Source organism: Colossoma macropomum, unplaced genomic scaffold (assembly GCF_904425465.1).
Source record: "Colossoma macropomum unplaced genomic scaffold, Colossoma_macropomum, whole genome shotgun sequence".
NCBI lineage: Eukaryota > Metazoa > Chordata > Actinopteri > Characiformes > Serrasalmidae > Colossoma > Colossoma macropomum.
Genome location: NW_023494803.1, coordinates 37,600,988 through 37,619,671, shown reverse-complemented (window position 1 = coordinate 37,619,671; position 18,684 = coordinate 37,600,988). Strand labels below are relative to the sequence as shown.

At 38.3% G+C, this 18,684-nt stretch overlaps 1 protein-coding gene across 1 annotated transcript in view; it reads right to left on the bottom strand.

The window, feature by feature from the left end:
- Positions 1-6,536: 6,536 nt before the first annotated feature.
- ism2a (isthmin 2a) overlaps positions 6,537-18,684 on the bottom strand; it is a 41,408-nt gene continuing 29,260 nt past the window's right edge. Inside the window, exons 4-6 of the mRNA XM_036593869.1 lie at positions 13,865-14,002; positions 11,923-11,988; positions 6,537-8,645 (exon numbers count right to left, since the gene is read on the bottom strand). Coding sequence (XP_036449762.1) covers positions 8,128-8,645; positions 11,923-11,988; positions 13,865-14,002 — 722 coding nt within the window. The 3' untranslated portion in view covers positions 6,537-8,127. The remainder of the gene's footprint in view (positions 8,646-11,922; positions 11,989-13,864; positions 14,003-18,684) is intronic.

Sequence of the window (18,684 nt, the reverse complement as noted above, 5' to 3'; positions counted from 1 at the left end):
AGTATCTCAAGTCGGAGCCAGTTGGATGGACCTCACTGAACTACTGAGGAAATGTATTAACCGCCACAGCAGGAGAGAGACAGAGAGAGAGAGAGGTTACTGACCTCTCCAGCAGCACCTGACTTGGACTTGAGTCAGGTTGTGTCCTGGCTGAGGCATTCAGGCAGTGCTTAATGTGGAGGCAATTAGATTATTAGTGCACCAGATGGCGGTTACATAGCTAGATAGCTATTCAGTGATAAGCTTTGTAAGCCCCATGAGGACTAGCTCTCCCCTCCTCTTTTCCTCTCCGGTAACCCAATCTCAGCGCCACTACAAGGCCACGTTTTTTTGGCTGTCATGATTGTTAAAGACTACATGTCATTTATTTTTGTCAAAGTGTTTCCTGTTAGTCTATAATAACTCCTATTAATGCCCATTGTTTTTCAAATATTTGTGAACACTGAGACAGATTACTTATAGCTTTTAGATGGATTATAACTAAATACTGCAGAATATACTAAATTAATAGTACAGCCTAATACACTGTAGAATACACTATGCTAATGGTATGGTGTAAAACTGTGGAGTATACTGTACTGATAGGATGGTATAACACAGAGGGGAAACCTTCAGAAAGGCCTAATGATTTCTGGGAACTAAAAATGCATGTTTAGTTCATTTTTAGTTTATAGAATAATTATGTTTGTAGTATTTACATTCTTAAATTCAAAGTATTGTGGTAACACTCTGACTTCAGTATCAGGTTTTGGCTGGAAAAAGAATAAATTATTGAACATTTCTCATCCGTTAGGCCTTCAGGAGCTGAACTGAAGCCTAATGTGTCATGTTAACCACCAACATAAATAGGAAGTGATTTTACAGATTTGACAAATGAATGGGACCAATATCAAAATAATGTCTGAAACTGCTTATAGGGTATAGTATATGTAAATGTTTGTTACAAGATTTAAATAAAACATATGGAATGACTTTTACAAGCTTCAAATTTTCTGTATTTAATCCAGAGTGCCCAAAAATGTGGACCTAACATAGTATTAGAAATCTCATAAGGGTGATAGCAGAAATTGTAGACGTGGGTTTTTGTCTAACTAAGTTTTGACATTTATGGCCCAAACTGAAGTCCTAGCTGTAATAGTAACAGTTTGCTACAAGTATAACACTAGAGTGTACTATATTAAAAGCATAGTATAACACACTGTTGAATATATGATACCAGTTTAGTATAAAACTGTAGGATATATTATATAATAATAATAATAATAATAATAATAATAACAATACAGTACAGTATAATATGCAATGTGTACTATATTAGTAGTGTACCACTGTACACTATACCATATTTATAGTATAGTATAACACTGTAGAGTGTACCAGAGTAATAGTAGAGTATAACACTAGAGTAATACACATTTTGTGTTATAGTAATAGTATACCACTGTACACTATACTATATTAATAGTATGTAGTATAGTAAAGTATAAAACTGTAAAGTTTACGATACTAATAGCATAGTATACCACTGTAGAAATATCGACTTCTGTAGAAAAGAAGAAAATGGATTTGTTATTATATTTGCATTTAACTAATCATTGATAATGGTTGATGCATATGATCTAAACATGTTAGAGTAACTCCCAGAAATACAGGAGGTCATTCTATTTGCATCACGCTCAATGACTGCACATGTGTGAACTGAATCTTCTCCACAGCTCAGTCTCAAGCCTTTCACGCAAAGGGATCACACACGAACGTGCATGCTTTTTCAATTACCTCCGCTCAGTAACACTTCAGAGTCTGTGAGCTTTAAATAGTGACTAAAGGACAAAAACGACGACCCATGTTCACATTAACTGTCAACATTACATTTATTATATTTATGACAGAGCTCTTGTTACAAAGGAGATGACAACTGGTAAAAAAATACATATATGACTGAAGTAGCGTGGTGTGTGGCACGGCATGAACACATTCCCTTTTTCACAAGGCAGGAACGGAGCATTTTACTCAGCTTTATATAGTGCATCTTATGGATCATGGACAATAAATACTGTACAATAATAAATCTAACAACAGACATGACATGCCAGACACTTTACATTACATAAGAAAAACGCTTTAAGAATGCAGCATTTGTGTAATTCTTCCCTTTACAATAATGACACAAATTATTATTTTTTTAAAAAATGTCTGTAAATTGTAATTACAGGTATTATTCAATATATGATAGTATATACAGAGATATATCCACTTATTTCTCTTAAATAAAGTGCCTTTCTTTCAGAAGTTTCTTAAAAGTGACACACAATCTTATCAAATATTCCTGAAAGACCATGAAGACGTAAACTTTTCACCAAATGATCTGTAGTGGAGAGCCAGATACGAGTCCGTCTGTCACATTGTCCATGGATCCTCACTCTTCAGCGCTCTTTTCTGCTTGATGATTAGATCTGAAGGCTCACGTCCAACATTCTAGAGAATCCATGCGTTCTAGCTTTAGTTGTTTCAGCACGTTTGGTACTGCTGCCAATGGTAGTGTAATACAGAGTCTTTATTGTAATATAAAGCAATGAAAACCTGCTCTAGTCTACATTCTCTATCCAAGTCTTGCGCTAGAATGAAACAGGAGTGGAAGGCTGGCACTGCTTCAAAGAAAGCCCCCACACTCAGGCCAAAGTCAGTACCCAGTGGAGTAGATAGTGGGCTTTGCCCCCTTTACGCTGGCCGCACCCACGCCTCCCGGCCAGGGCACATACCGCACAGCTCCTGGATTCCAGGGTGCTGAAACGGGAGGCAAACATGCCATAACAGAGTGCAGAGGGTGCTCACGAAGAGAGATTAAAGCTCTTTCACAGCTGCACTGTATGAGATTGTGTAGGGCTGGAATGCACAGTTAACTCACAGAAGATGCACTCGTGGCTTAAAGGAATACTTCGGCCAAACATGCTAATTTGCCTAATGATAAATGTCATCTAGTAGCCTCCAACTGACTTATCCAAGCTCTGCCTACGAAAGCCTTATATCGTGGCAACTGTTGCTAGGTTGGACAAGCTTTGCAGAACACTGACAAAAGCTGCTTTCAAACTTTAGAGAAACTGGAGCGCAAAAATAACTACATTTAAGTGTTATATATTACAAATTATACTTATATCGTATGTGTGTGAAAGGTCACACTGTTAGGGTAGACAAGTTTTTTGTTGTGTAATGTTGTTAACATTAGTGGTGGCAGATCTGTCATTGTCGTTTCCAACCTGCCTATACCGACTGGTCACAAGTAGGGGTGGGCAATATAACCAAAATAATATCATAATACTTCAAGACGTTTTCTTGATACACAACATGCATCACGATGTTAAGTTTTTCTGAGTTTTGATAAGTTAAAACCACAAACAACTATGAATAAAATTATTTTTATTTGACTTAATCCAGTCAAACAGGACTAATTAGGCTGCTTTTAATGAAAGACGCAGCTGTTTAGTGTTATGTAAGCACTAATGATATGTTTAAAAATGTACTTAAGATTGCACTACGTCAGTTTTAGGGATTTGGAGACCTCTCTGGTGGAGATGTGTAATTACACGCAATGTGTGGAAGAACATTTTGTGATGTAGGTTTTGCTTCAGACCCCTTCCCTGAGTGGACGAATCTGATGATTGTGAGCATGTTGAAAGAAAATTCAAGGAGGACTGTCAAAAGTTGGTGTCTTAAGCGGGAACGAAGTGAATTACCTACGACTATCATCATATCTTAATTAGTATAAAGTTGATTTAGGATCAACATTGAGCCAGACCTTCTTTTTGAGCCTGTGTATGTGATGTAATACGTAAAGACATATGACATGGTCCGAAAAACTCCCGCGAAATCCGACCCTACGTCTCGCACGTTTATATTATTATTTCTGGTGACTCATAGGCACAACATAGTTCAATAGGCTTTTTTCTCTTACCTAAAAAAAACGATACTTTTTTCAATTTTAGTAAAAAAATCATACTTAGTGCAGCCTTAATTTATCACAGTAATGATAAAAATGTTTGTATTGCCCATCCCTAGCCACACTCTTAAAAATCATAGTTCTCCAAGGGTTTTTCTGTAAAGAAAGTGGTTCTACATAGAGCCATGAACACTCAAAGAAGCCTTTGCATGATTAAAGGGTTCTTTGCATTGTGTAAGCGTTCGTCAGACTGATGGAGAATGTGCTGTAGATAGTTCTATATAGAACCTTTTTGAAAAAAAGTTCTATACATAGCTACAAAAAGGGTTCTTTTATTATGACGATATCAAGCTTGTAACAATAGAAGAACCCTTTTTCAAAAAGGTTCTATATAGAACCTTATACAACCCATTCTCCATCAATCTGAAAAATGCTTTCATGATGCAAAGAACTCTTTAATCATGCAGAAAGGTTCTTTGAGTGTTCATGGTTCTATATAGAACAATTTTCTTTACTAAAGAACCCTAGAACCATAATTTAAAGTGTGTACAACAACAGCTTGGTAGTGCAGCAACGTTATGTACAGTTTAAACAAGCACACTACAATTTGTAATTTGATTGAATGGGATTTTGGCCAATGTTCTGTTAACTTGTCCAACCTAGCAACAGTTACTACAAAAGACGAAGATTTGTGTGTTCAGTATGGATAAATCAATTAGCATCATATCACTGTCATAATGCTAATTGATGGCTATATAATTTCATGCACTGCTGGTAACATTAGCATTTCTGGCTGCACTGTTTTTTTAACTCATCACTGAAACCATTTACTAATAATGCACTGAGTCTGTAAGGCTCAAACCGTCTGACATCTCTATAGACGATATTACTAGAGACTAAATCTGAGTAAAACACACTGTCTATCTTAGACAGTATATGTGCTGGAAGAAAAAAACAAGCTGTCCCAGTGTAGCCCTGATAGGACATTCTGCACTGTACGATTTTTGGGGTGGGGCAACACTGTGTCTGAATTCACTCATTAAGATGTCACTTCACCAAAGGTGGATGTTTTTACTGCGGTATGGAATAGGCCTCTGTCAACACGGCTTTGTACGGTAAATCCCCGGCATTCTGTTTCAACATCTCACAAAGAGACAGATCATGATAAACGCCCAGTCTGAAAGGAGAAGCTTTAGCTGTAAAAACAACATCCCATACAAGTAGGCTTTGATTGGAGCTCACTGATCAGCAAGGGTCTGCAAAGCACGCTTTGTTTATATAGATGTTCATTTGCTTCACAAGAGCCCCTCCTACCCTAAGACAAAGCCCCCATCCATCAGCTAGGCAAAGACACTGTACGGTCAAATCACTGTCTCAGACTGCGGTCAGCACAAAAAGTTGTCAAATCAATCCAACGTGTACTTAAAGAGGAATTTCACAGCTTTAACTCAAAAAATGTTGAGATGTTGCTCATTCATAGTGGTCTGATGTGAAATGATTCATTGTAAATAAACTATCTGAGTTAGATTTCTTTACAATGTCTACAAGGCAAATATAGCCATTATAGTGTCTCCTGTCCAAAATGACCAGTTTTTCAATGCAATGTTGATAATGTTGGTAAAATAGTGGTACGTTTAAAAAAAAACATATATATCTTGCTTTATAATGCCCTGGATGTACCTCTCCACCATGAATGTATTTAAAAAATATATATTTTTTGAACAAAAGTTTATGTCAAAGCTATTACGAAACAGTGCCTCAGGCATCAGGCAGCATATCTGCTAATATTTCATATAATTACTTTCCAAGATGTAACTTTTAGAGGCACTAGACACTTCAAATGATGTCTGGTTCCTATCACCACCCCGTGAACAATTCTGACTTGATGGGCTTCTCTAGAGCATCACATTTCATATCAAACCACTCTGAATGACTTTGTTTACATCTTAACTATTTCATTATTTTGAAAGAAATCTGTTAAATTCCCCTTGAAAGGAATATTTCAGCATTTTTCAACCTAATCTCTTTCTGCCACAACTGTGTTGCACCATTGCAGATAATAATTTTGATGCATTTTCCTGGACTTAGAAAAGAGAAACTCTCTGGACCCAAAACAATAGAAGCCAATGGGCAGTTGCAAAGTTCCATCAATAGAAGTTTGAAATATATCACGTGTGAACAGTGTAAGTCTTAAGACAAGACAGGTTGAGTGAATTTTCTTATGAGATGTACAAAGATATTCTTATGAAGCTTTATCCAGCTTTCAAACTCTGGAGCAACAGTAAAATAACAAGCTTCTCTCAAGTTGTTGCATTTTGATAGACGCAAGAAGAAACTTGAAACTTGATCAAAATTTAAGCGTCCAGTCGTATGTGAAAGTTTGGGCAGCTTTGGTCATGTTTTGTTGTACGTTAAGCAAGTTAAAACATCCTCTACAGAGAACACACTTCTCCACATTTTAATGCACAATTATTGTTTATTTGGTAAATTTAACATATTAGGGAGAAATTAAACATAGAATGTAACCTGTGCAAAGGTTATGGCGCATATATATATATATATATATATATATATATATATATATATATAACGTTAAACTCAACGAATAAATAAAAATTGTGCACAAAAATTTACAAAAAGTATTATATTTACGTTTGTTCCCTGTGGATGATGTGATAACTTATTTTCACTTAGAAAATCAACAAAACATGTTTAAACTTTTGAACATATGGATTTAAACTTTTGCATATGACTGTTCTATCTGTTCCATTAGACAAACAACTGAACGATGCATTAAATATTGTTTGTAAGAGTGGTTTTAATGTGTAAAATGCTGTTGATGAAAGAGTTCCACCAAAGTGCATATTTCTCACAAACACTTACTCAGCAACTGCCTATTGACTTCTATTATAAATATCTTTCACCTCAACAGGGCTTGTGTTCTTTTCTAAGTACAGGGAGACATTTAACCAGCCGTACGCTACAGACGCAGCAGATAGACATTAGGTGGAAAAACACTGGAGTGCTCCTTTAAGACTGAGTGAAGCAATGCTGCAGCCCATTGGTTTACACTGCTGAACGAAAATTCCTGACCTTCTGAAGGAAGTGTTCCTTTGTCCCTTGTCTGATAACCTAATTATGTTCCAGTGTCATCTCCTCTAAAAGCGTATCAAAGATCGGATCGCTTTGTCTAAATATCTCAGCCTATGACACCACATGCGAATTCATCTGGGGTAACAATATACAGGCTCCAAAGAGTGGAACTATTCCATGAAATATGTTGAAGCTGATGTGCACGCGGCACTGGGGCTCGTGTTTGATTTGTTTGGATTGATCTCGCCCGGGCTGGAGGGGGGCCAGGACCGAGCTCCGAGTCTAAGACAACAAACGAGCATTCTGCTTGGATTCATCGCAAGTTTAGCAGCTTGAGTGGAATTCCTTTCATGACACATCTGAGTCTTTGAGCACACAGTAGAGAAAAAAAGAGCCATACGAATCCAATAAATGCAGTGAACTTGTTCCAGAGGATGCGTGTTTGAACCCCCACTGAGCCTTTTAGCATGATTCTGAACCAGGCCGTATAGAGAAGAGTCTGCAGACAGTCGTTACATCATTTTCTTCCCTGTCAGTGTGCTGGAGCAACTTAATCCGAGGTTATTTAGTATAGCTGTATATAAACAGTGTATGGGTTCTCTGATCAGGCATCCAGGTGTGAGTTCATCTCCATAAATCCATATTCACTTATAGACAGCTTTACCTTTACAAAAAGTGGGACAGTCTGAGATCATGTAGCTTTGTTTCTTTTAGACTTTGCGCTAATTCCACTCATGTTATTTCAGTTTGGCTGTACATAACCAGCACAGGGGTCCTCTCACCTCTTTGACTTTGCATGCAATGAAGTTCCATCAAATACTGAATTTCCGTCGCTCCATTATTCCTATAGCTCCATAATCCGTTGTGGCCGGATTTGACCTCTATAAAAGTGGCCCGGTCTGTGAGTAGACACCTTTGCTGCAGCAAATACTGTATTTCCACAACTATAGTGTTTCTATTGCTCCATATGCAGCTGCTACCAGCACAGTCAAAGTAGACAGCCTTATTTCCATAATAATTTGCGCTAACAAACTGTAAAACACTCCAAGATCAATCCCACCCTTTGCTTCCATTAGAGATGCTGCAGCTTAGTGTGGCTTTCAATACTCTCTGGCCTCCTCCAGCTCATTCATATAGACGTCCTCCTGAGGGTTTTCCGTGCACTGCAGTCCGTTGTTAGGAGGTCGGACAGAATGGAAGCGGCTCCAGTCCCCCTTGCACAGAATCCAAGGCAAAACGTCCACCTTATAGTGCAGCTCCGGAGAGAACTCTGTGCTGATGAGGTTGGGCGCTCCGGCCCCTTTGCCCCGCGTGATGAGCTTCATGTGGTCATCATAGCAACAGTGCTGAGCGGCCAGCGTGGTGCTGTCGAAGGACAGCATGGAACGCACGCAGAACTTGGCCGACGGCTTGTAGATGTCCAGGCGCTCTTTGGGGCCGCTGGCGTCGCGCCACCGATAGGTCTTGCGAAGTTTCTCGTCTAAAATGTTGACAGCGCTGTACACCACCTCAGAGGGGTAGACGCAAGGGCAGCTGGGTAATTCGGTCAGGACCTGGTGGAGGTATTTCTGTAGGAAGTCATTCTTACAGTTCAGCCACTTCTCACAGCTGTCCATATCTGTGGAGAGGAAACAGAAACAGAAGAGTCAAGACAAAGTAGAGATGGCATCACATTTTTTCTTTTCTGATACCAATATTGAAGCCATATTTTTAAAAACTCAATCTTTAAAGATTGTGGAGTAACATGCTGCCTTCTAGATGACGTCTTTTTCAGGGATGTCCATGCTTATTTCAACACAATGCGAACCACATTCTGCAGGTGTTACAAAAGTATGGCTGTGTAATCAGAGAGTGCGGGAGCTAGACTGGCCTGCCTGCCATCCATACCTGTCCCATTGAAAACATGTGGCACATTACAAAGCTCAGTACAGTTGTAAAGCTGAGGATCTGCATTATGGAATAATGGAAATAAATTACACTTTCAAAACTAGATAAATTGGAGTTTTCAGTACCCAAACGATGATTAAGTGTCGTAAGGTGATGTAAAAAATGTTGCAAATATGATCCTTTTTTTTTTTACTTTTTTGGCATGAGTTGCAGGCATAAAATTTAAAATTTGACAAAAAAAGAAAATAAAAGTTCATATGGTAAAACATAAAATAAGATAAGATAAGCTAAGATAAGATAAGATAATCCTTTATTAGTCCCACAATGGGGAAACTGTCAGTGTTACAGCAGCAAAGGGTGAGCAAGGCACTCAAGAAAAAGAAAAGAAGTAACAAGAAGAGAATTAACAAGCAAGTAAATAACTTTGTTAAGTACTTAACAAGGTTTTTTCAGTTTCTTACTTGTTACTATACAGACAATATAATAAAGAATGATAAATAAATAAAAAGCTAAGATATTTACACTATAAGCATATTTTGCCCAAAATTCACATGGAGTATTGCACATGAGGTACTGGTTTATATTACACATGGGAATGGTGAGGAGTTATAATATAAACAATTATAAATAGAAAGCTAAAGAATATTTACACTATAGAGATATTTTAAAAAATATATTGAACATGGAGTGTTGATTATATTGCACACAGAAAAACGGTGATAAATTCACAGTATGTTCTGTAGGTGTGTGAGGTCTAATGGGGGGTGGAGGGGGTTCTACTGTGCTGGTTGTACAGTCTACCAGCATGTTTTTGTAGCGATTTCAAGTAATACAAATATAATATATTAATCACTGCTTTCTGTTTTTATTAGTTTCACTAGCAATTCACGTACTGTCCACACTTTTTTTGGAATTGAGGTTTGTAAAACAGCTTTGCTAATCTTTTGGGTATATTTTACAACATGTTCCCCGAAGTGTCATCCTTGTTAAGAAAAGTTTTTCCTAAATAACCATTTGACAGATTTCATTTTCAAACTATTGCTTACAAGCACGTACTGAAACTCAAAGATGGATTAAACATTGAAAGATTGGACTTCATACCCAAAATAGTACTGTCCCTACAACTGTCACAACTATTTGTGTGATGTTGTCTTCCTCAAAATAAACCTGTTTCGTCTTAAGCAAACTTAGGTGCCCTCAAAATTTAATTGGCAGTGCTAAATCCAACTCTTTCTATACTCTAACTGACATATCCTCTCTTTAATGCGGCAGTAAGGAAAATGACTTAAAGTGAAACAGACACCTCTGAACATCAGCAGATTTCATCCCCTGCTGAGGAATAAGATCTATGCCATACTGGAATATGTTCATTAGAAACATTTAGCTTCTGATGTGAATTATAACAAAAGAACGAGTTTTTTAAGTGCTTGACACAGTATCTTGTTATGTTTTCATTCTGCATTCATTATTATTATGGTTGAATAAAAAGAGCTATCAGTTTCACTGTTCTGTGCCAGATTTGAGAGACGGAAAAAAAAAAAAAATTCCAAAGCAAATAGTACAATTTCAGGGCCCCAGAAACACTCTCTGTGGAGCAATCCTGAAAATGTTAAATGTGAGCTTTTCGGCCAATTCCAACTGGACCTCTGCTTTCTTCCTCACTGTAGCCTCAGAGGGGTCGTTTATGTAAGGACAAGGACCATTTCAGCTGCAGAGGAAACACGCTTTAAACTGGACACGGACTAAATAGAAGATAATAAAATCAATAAATATTTAAAGAGAGAAGCAGTAAAGCTAAAGTGCAGTCAGCTCTGTGGGTGGGAATTAATGGAGCACAATCTCATGAGCTCACTTAAATGCAAATTATTATAAATCGGCCCTATTTGGGGAAATGCTGGTTGGATGCTCTAAAAACACAGTGCAATATGTGAACTAATACAACCAGTAAAAGTTGAATTAACTTCTCAAGTGTACTTCAAGTTTATATTACACAGAGTTACTCTGAATACTAGAGATGGCACCTGTCTGATACCTAGTACCGGTATCGAGTTGATAACAGGGATAAGTAGTAGTGCTTAGTATTTGGTTAACCTTTTGAGGGGCCAGTTTTCGAATACAGAAATCAGTGTGGCCACATACATACATATATGTATATACGTTTTTCAGTTTTTGACATAATTTGAAAATGCTTGTTGCACTTTACATTGTGTGTAAATTTCATGATGATTGGACCAAAAGAAACAGCCCAAAATGACTTGGAAAAAAGTCTGGTTCCATTGACTTACATTAAAATCAAAGTAGGTTTTTCCCTTCTCCTGTAAAGTTATCATTTCGAAGATACAAGGTTCTGTTCTGACAGCAGCAATGTATATGTAACCATTTTGCCACATTGTCCACTGAGAAAAAACACTCCTCAAGTAAAATAAGGCAAGTCTCAATCAGCATTTAAGTTACAGGTTAGTGAAAGCTCATTAGCTCATCTGAAGAGGCAGCATCCTTTAACAGTTACTCGTCCAAGATGAAAAACTACCCATTTGGCATGGCTATTATTGAACAAAAAATATTTTACAACAAAAAATTTTTATAATTTTGACCTCCATTGCTATCATCAAAAAAGTCTTTCTGGCCGCTTTTCCCCTTTTTACTGTTGTTTTCGCAGTTAACCAGATGCCCGTATATAAATTCTTATGGATACTCGAATATCAAAATTAGTCGCAATGCACATTCCTAGCTAATAACAGCAGAAAATGCATGGTCAGAGAAAAAAAGGACAAAAAAGGACAAATCCTATCCACATTTGTAAGAAACCTAGCAGGAAATTACAGTATAAATAAAGTAGGCAATAACAACAGTAGCCTTAAATGGCATAATATTAACATAAGAACAAGCAGCTAGCCAAGTACTATACTAGAATTACAATCCCTTTATTGTAAATAGTCTAATTTTGCACACATTTGCACTGTATGTGATGTCAAAATGGCATACAGTGTTGAATCCGTTTAACCAACCTGTATCAAAAGCATCGGTGTCATTCATCTCATGTGGGATGAGCTCTGTTACTGCATTCAGGTCATCTGAAGAGGAAGAAAAACAGCAGTTAGCATCATTCAATCAAGGCCTCTGCTGTATATTAGCTTAGTAACTCTTCTCATATGTTCTTTAGCTTGGCCACCCCTCCCTGTTTGCTTCTACAAGAGATGGAAACATGGGCGGCGAAGGTTTAATGTGTACAAGCACCATCTATTACACACCGTGCATGCTAAGTGAACTGCATCTGCAATCTCAAACTGCAATTTGAGGACAAATCAGCATCAATTCCCCATGACAGCTGCAGCGAACTACACAGCGGTCTGTATCTCTGCCTAAATCAGCCGAGTTACACTAAATGGACTGGAGCTTTACAGCGTGTGTTTCGGTAAGTCAGCTGGGCTGTGAGTGGACAGACCGTGTGTGTGTATGTGTGTGGGGGGGCGTCTAGACTGACCCATGTGTGTGAGGGCTGTACTGAAAGCCCTCATTGATCTGTCTTACACAGGTCTACGCATTCAAAGGGTGAGTTTATGCTGTGTACACGACACGCTAAGAGCAGCCTAACAGCTTTTTTCTTAACACAGGAGTTTGAGCTGCTTATTAGGAATCATTCCGGATCAGAATTTTATTTATTCAGCATCTGAATAATTCTCACTAATTCCTGAGCTAACACTTCTGTAACCGCTTGAAAGACTACTTGCTTGACGATATCATAAAATGTCTCAGCGCAGCAAAGTTACCTGAAATATACTGAGGTAAATTCATAGAATAGAATTTAGACTCCACAGCGCATTTCCTTCTTACATCGCAGCTGTTGTTTTCTCTCTTTTATCGCTTTCAACATGAACTTTGGTCAAAAATTAATATGCTTTTATGGTCACAAAATGCATGGTTCAGAATCTCTGAAATTCTAATAATCTGAAAGCTGAAAATGTAAAAACATGGCCTCTTAAGGCTTCAGCATACTTCTTGCGGAGACGACGTTTGCCTGGCTTCAGCGAACAATATGACGTAATTGCGCAGAAAACGAGGCTTCGTTCGCTGGGTCGCTCACAAATTCTGTGGATGAAGACGCTATGCGACAAAGCCTCTGATTGGTTGGTAAAAAAGAGGCGTGCCATGAAACAAAGATGGACAACTTTGAGGAGCTTCGGCTTTGCCAGATACACTAATATTTCACTGTGAAACATTTGTTAAACGATGAATACTTCCTAAATGTAAGATATTAAGTCTACTATTCAGTAGTAATAACTAGTACTAAGCACCAAAACATACAGGTTATCTTATATTTAGGTTCACAAGATCATAAAATGTCATAGCGACGTGGAGCATCCGCGACAGGCAACATGAAAGTATGCGAGCTTGTAAGCCCGTGAAGGCGCTTTTGGCTTCGCACAACCCTCGAGAATTTCGTTTCGCAAAAAGTACGCTGAGGCCTTTACAGTGTGATCCTAAAGGATGCTGTAGAAGTGTTTTTGTGTTTTAAGGGCAGGTGAGATGTAGCTCAGGTAAGAAGCCTCACCGGACTGGCCTGACCATGAGTGTGACAAGTCTGCGCAACCTTAATGAAGACCTGGATGCAGTTTGAGTGGGATGAGAGAATTTTGGGAATGTATTTTTACAGAAATGACTGGGGTGACTATTAAGTTCTAGTGTTTATTACCAACATTAGCCTTGTAGCTTCAGGTTTAAACTAAAGAAACAAAAACTACATCTGAGATGGAAAAATTGAGTACATTTGATTTTTCGGCAAACTAATGTCTATGATATAGTGGTGGATTAACTGGTCAATTCACTTCATTGTGGAAAACTCTTGACTTCTCTTGATGTCACCTACGGATCAGTACTGCTATTCAGGTTGAGGTTTGTTTTGGTTTGCCTCCCCATTACTGCTGGTCTGCCACTGAGCCTGAGCCTCACCTGGACACCTCTGTTGTTCACATGTGCGCGACTCCGTAGCAGTGCAGGCGTAGCCACATGAGCGGATTCTCTTCTGGTTGCCATGACCACAGGAGACGCTGCATGGAGACCAGTCACTCCATTCCTCCTCTTCATATTCTGATGGTTTGAGACAAACAAGACAGCGTTTAGACTCACTGTGTCTCACGCAGTGTATGAGTTTCTTCGCAGTCCGGTAGGAGTAGGGATGGGCGATATGACGATATGATATCAATAGCATTTTAAATTACATCACTCTAGCATTTCTGAGTTCACTTAATGCTGAAAACTGCATGTGTCATCCCAAGAGGTGTAGCCATTTAAAGGTTTGCTGTTTCAATCTTGGCTATCTTTGGGAATCTTTGGTAATTTTGGGAATTTCACACGCTCTTTATCTTGTACTAGTTCCCAGCCAAACCTATAAATTACATTTCCAGACATCTGAAAAAATCAATCCAGCTCTAATGGGGCTTTAAGAGTAAAACTGACCCAATTTAATTTGAAGTAGTGTTATATGTAAATGTGTATAGCTTATATATAGTTAAACAGTCATAATATAGTTCAAAAGTATGTGCCACACAGGAAATCTGGATTTTTCACTTCAAACCTGAAACAAACTACTGAAAGTTTTAGAAGTTTGAAAAATACAATACAAAGAAAAGTTGTGACAAGTTTAATGAAGAAAGAATTTTGAATTTTCTGCACTACTAAAATTGGGAACCCTTGCAAAACCAAGACAAAACCACATACTAAGAAATTCTGAATCTTATGTAAATATTTCAAAAAGATTCTCATAATGAAATGTTGATGATATAATTTATAATACAAAACAAAAAAAAGCATTTTGTGTACGTCTCATAAAAAGCTTTTTTTTTTTGCTTATATATATATATATATAATATCTATATATATATATATATATATATATAAGCAAAAAAAAAACTGAATACTATATACATAACTAAACAGTCATTTGTGTTTTACATTCTGTTTGTATCTAAAGTTCAGTGTTTCGTGGACTCAAAATGTGAAGGCAAGCAAGTTACTTACATTTTTAAGTTAGAAAAACTGAATATGTTTTTTTACAGTGTAGCACAACCACTTTGTAATGAAGGCAAGACCACGTAAGAAATGCCTTTAGCTCTGCTGAAGATGCATTAGCACACTTCAGAGGGAAAAACGTGTCCAGAAAGAACACCTGAACTGAACAGAACTCATTCCAAGCTTGTGTTTTTCTCTCGCTGCCTTTTCTCCCACTCTTTAAACCCTGTACCTGCTAGGGTTCGAACCACGAGCGCTGTTTGAAGTCCCACTTCACGAGGCAGAAAAAACCAGCCATAAAGAGCTCCTCTCGGCTCCGCTTCCACAGCAGAGCTAATGATGCGCAACTAAATTAATATTGCATATTTCTCTCCAAAATATAATCTCGCTAATGAACAGGATGTGGGCTCTCCTGGCAGGCCGGGCTTTTTTGTTGTAATAAATATGTCAGTGGCAGAGACAGAGGCGAGCGGCCGGCCAAGACAAACACTTCGGTGGGAAAGCAGGACCTAATAGCTTAGCTTTCTGTCCAACAGTATACTCTCTTCACGTCCATGGTAAAGAAATTAAGGCTTTAAGAGGACTCCATGGTGGGAGTGACGGAGAGAGCGAGAGAAAAGCTTATGTTGATCATGGCTACTTGCATTTTGGATATGATGCTGCTTGCTGGTTGTAGGTTAATTAGGCTGGAGATACAGCAGCCTAGCCATGCCAAAGGAAATACAATGAGGTGTCCATGACATGCCTGGCATGGTCAGTTTTTTTCTGCTTACTCTAATCCTGGAATGTTTGGATGCACTCTCTGTGGAAAAAAGCTCGTCCAAACTGGACTGAAAAACAAGCAATCTGAGAATTCTCATCAGCAAACAGGAACTGCGCTGCCTCTTTAACACAGAGGGGAAAAAGCAGCTATTTCTGGCTACTCTTCTTCTTTAATAACATATTTTCTCAGTGCTGTCATTATTTTTTGATAAGTAAAGTACACTGTCTAACAAAGTTGAACATTTTTGGATTTTTGGGGGGTTTTTTTTTGTACCATAAGCTTCATTTTATAAAGATATATAACATAAGAATAGGAACGTCCTTCACATGTTAGCTGTTACTCTGATCAAACAAATCAATAATAAACATTTCCATTGCGGTGTGAATTATATTCTGAATGTGTGCACATTGCTCAAAAACTAGCACAGTGCATCCAACAGTATGGAGCTTCTTTTACACAGTGATAGGAAACATGGCAGCATACAGAAAGCTCAAATTCATATAGGCTCATCACAGGTTAATAGATTATCGCCTGGTCTCAATTATTTCAGCTGATCACAATTATTTTCCACAGCTGTGAGCTATATGAAATGTTTACATTGCAACAAATACTGTAAATTGTGTGCATTTTCATCAGTTATGTTGATGCAATTGAATGCAAACAAAAGAAATCAGAAAACGCTTGTATTGAGATGTCATGGATCTTACGAAAAAAAAGTTGATATTGCACCTTTAGGGGGCAGTGGTGAGTAGTATTTGTTTATCTGATGTTTGTTGTAGGGCCTAGATCACAGGAAATCAACATTCTCACACTTTTTTGAGAGTTAGATGTGATATGTAAACACTGTTAAAGTTTCAAAATGTACCCTTCACTCCCCACTCAATACACTGTTTCTGTGACGTCACAAAAACCGAGACATTTACGTCTATCTATCCATTAAGTTTAGCTCCTCTCACTCATACTGAAGTCAGAAGGAATGTTTTAAGCCCAAACTGCTTTTTAAATGAGGCACAATACAGAGCAGCCAATCAGAACAGAGGATATTTACACATATCCATCCTAAGGGAACAGTAAGAAAACATGTTCACTCCTAAGGGATGAAGAGAGGTTGGAAAACAGTCACGTAAAAATGAGTCATGTTTGTACGTGACATCACACGAATGTTAGAAGTGGAATTGAGGGGTAAACAAAACACAAAATGTCATTGATGCGAAGCACCAACATGTAGTACCCCATTAATATTTTATTGTTTGTTTGGTTTGTTTTTTGCTGGTGGGCATAAAAATGAAAGTATTAAATGGTAAAAAGAGCATTTAGAGAAGTTTAATATAGAAATATATTTATCCAATAAATAAATAAAAGACATACAAACAGCATCAAGGTCAGAGAAAAATGTGGGCACCAGCTACGTTGCTGTATCTGATCCACACATACCACTGCAACACACACACTAACATGCCACTACAACAACAGCACTGAGAATGATCCACCACCCAAATAATACCGGCTCTGTGGGGGTCCTGACCATCGAAGAACAGGGTAAAAGGGGGCTAACAAAGTACGCAGAGAAACAGATGGACTACAGTCTGTAACTGTAGAACTACAAAGTGCACCTATATAGTAAGTGAGGCTGTTATAAACTATGTTATATAAACTATGAACATAGATACAGTGAAGTGGGAGGTTGTACATGCAATAAATAGCAGATCACATTCTAATACGCTGATGTGTTTTACTGTCACATCCTCTCCTTCCGTCATTTCCCAAGATACTTTTAAAAAATATGTGTACATTGCAGCTAAGTTACATCAACGCATACTTGAGTATCCTGATGCGGAGAAGCTCTGGGAGAAATCTGAGGTTTTAACAGTCAATTGAGAACCAAGCTAAGTTCTGTAAATCGCCTTGATGTAACCTATAAAGCAGGACTGGGAACTAAATTCAGCCCTGTACTTTGATCTAGACCAGCCCACTATAACCACAGTGACCTCCACCCAGCATGACCCACCCCACCACCTCCCACACTGAGAATGCAGCGTACAGATACATGCACTCCAGGATTCGCCTGGCACACGCCGTTTGTCCCGGGCGGTCTCCATTCATTTTATAGAGTGCTTTATAGAGGAATTAATGTATTGCTCTCTCTTTCCCACTCTCTCAGCAGCCCACCGGGAATTCTCCATGGAGTGCCAGTAGCTCCCCACCTTGTGGACAATCTTGTTAAAGTGAGTGAGTGAGTGAGTGAGTTACAAGCCAGGTCCAAGTAGTGCTTCACATCTAAAAAATAAAACACACCAAAAATGTAGAATATGGGCCCCTTATTAACACCTTTAGAGGGCAGCGGTGAGTAATGTTTGTTAATTTGAGCGGAAACTGTGTCTTCTGTCAGTTGAGAGCTACTAAATATCGATAGCTAATCAGCCAATTTCCTACTCCGGGCTTTTATTTTAATAGCTGCAAACAATGAATAAAAAACAACAATTACATTTGTAATAGCAATGAATTATATGGTAATTAATCATCAGCTAAAATTTCATGATCGTGACTGGCCTAATTTCACATGCTGATCCATTTTCCTTCGACAAACATGGAAATACATGTGCACCATCTACTCTGGGGGAAGATTTTAGTGCATTAAAACAGACAAAAACAAAGGCTCTAAACACGTTGTCTGTAAACGTAACATAGGGTTAACTAAATTCTGGCATAACTAGACGAAATGCCAGAAAGAGGCCATGTCCTGCCCTCTACCAGGCCACCATGCTGCTCATGGCCGGGTCGTGTTTCTGCGGCTGGCCATAATTACAGGAAAGCGTTACATTGCTTAGTGTCTAGAGATTATGTGGTGGCCACATCATTAATAATGTGGCTCATTTTCCCTCCTCTGTTTCACATTCAGGCTTGTTTGTACACAGCAGAGTCCTTTACGCTAAGTACACTCATTAGGTCCAGTTTTAGAGGGCTGGCCCCTCAGAGGTGACAGGGGAGGCAGGATTAA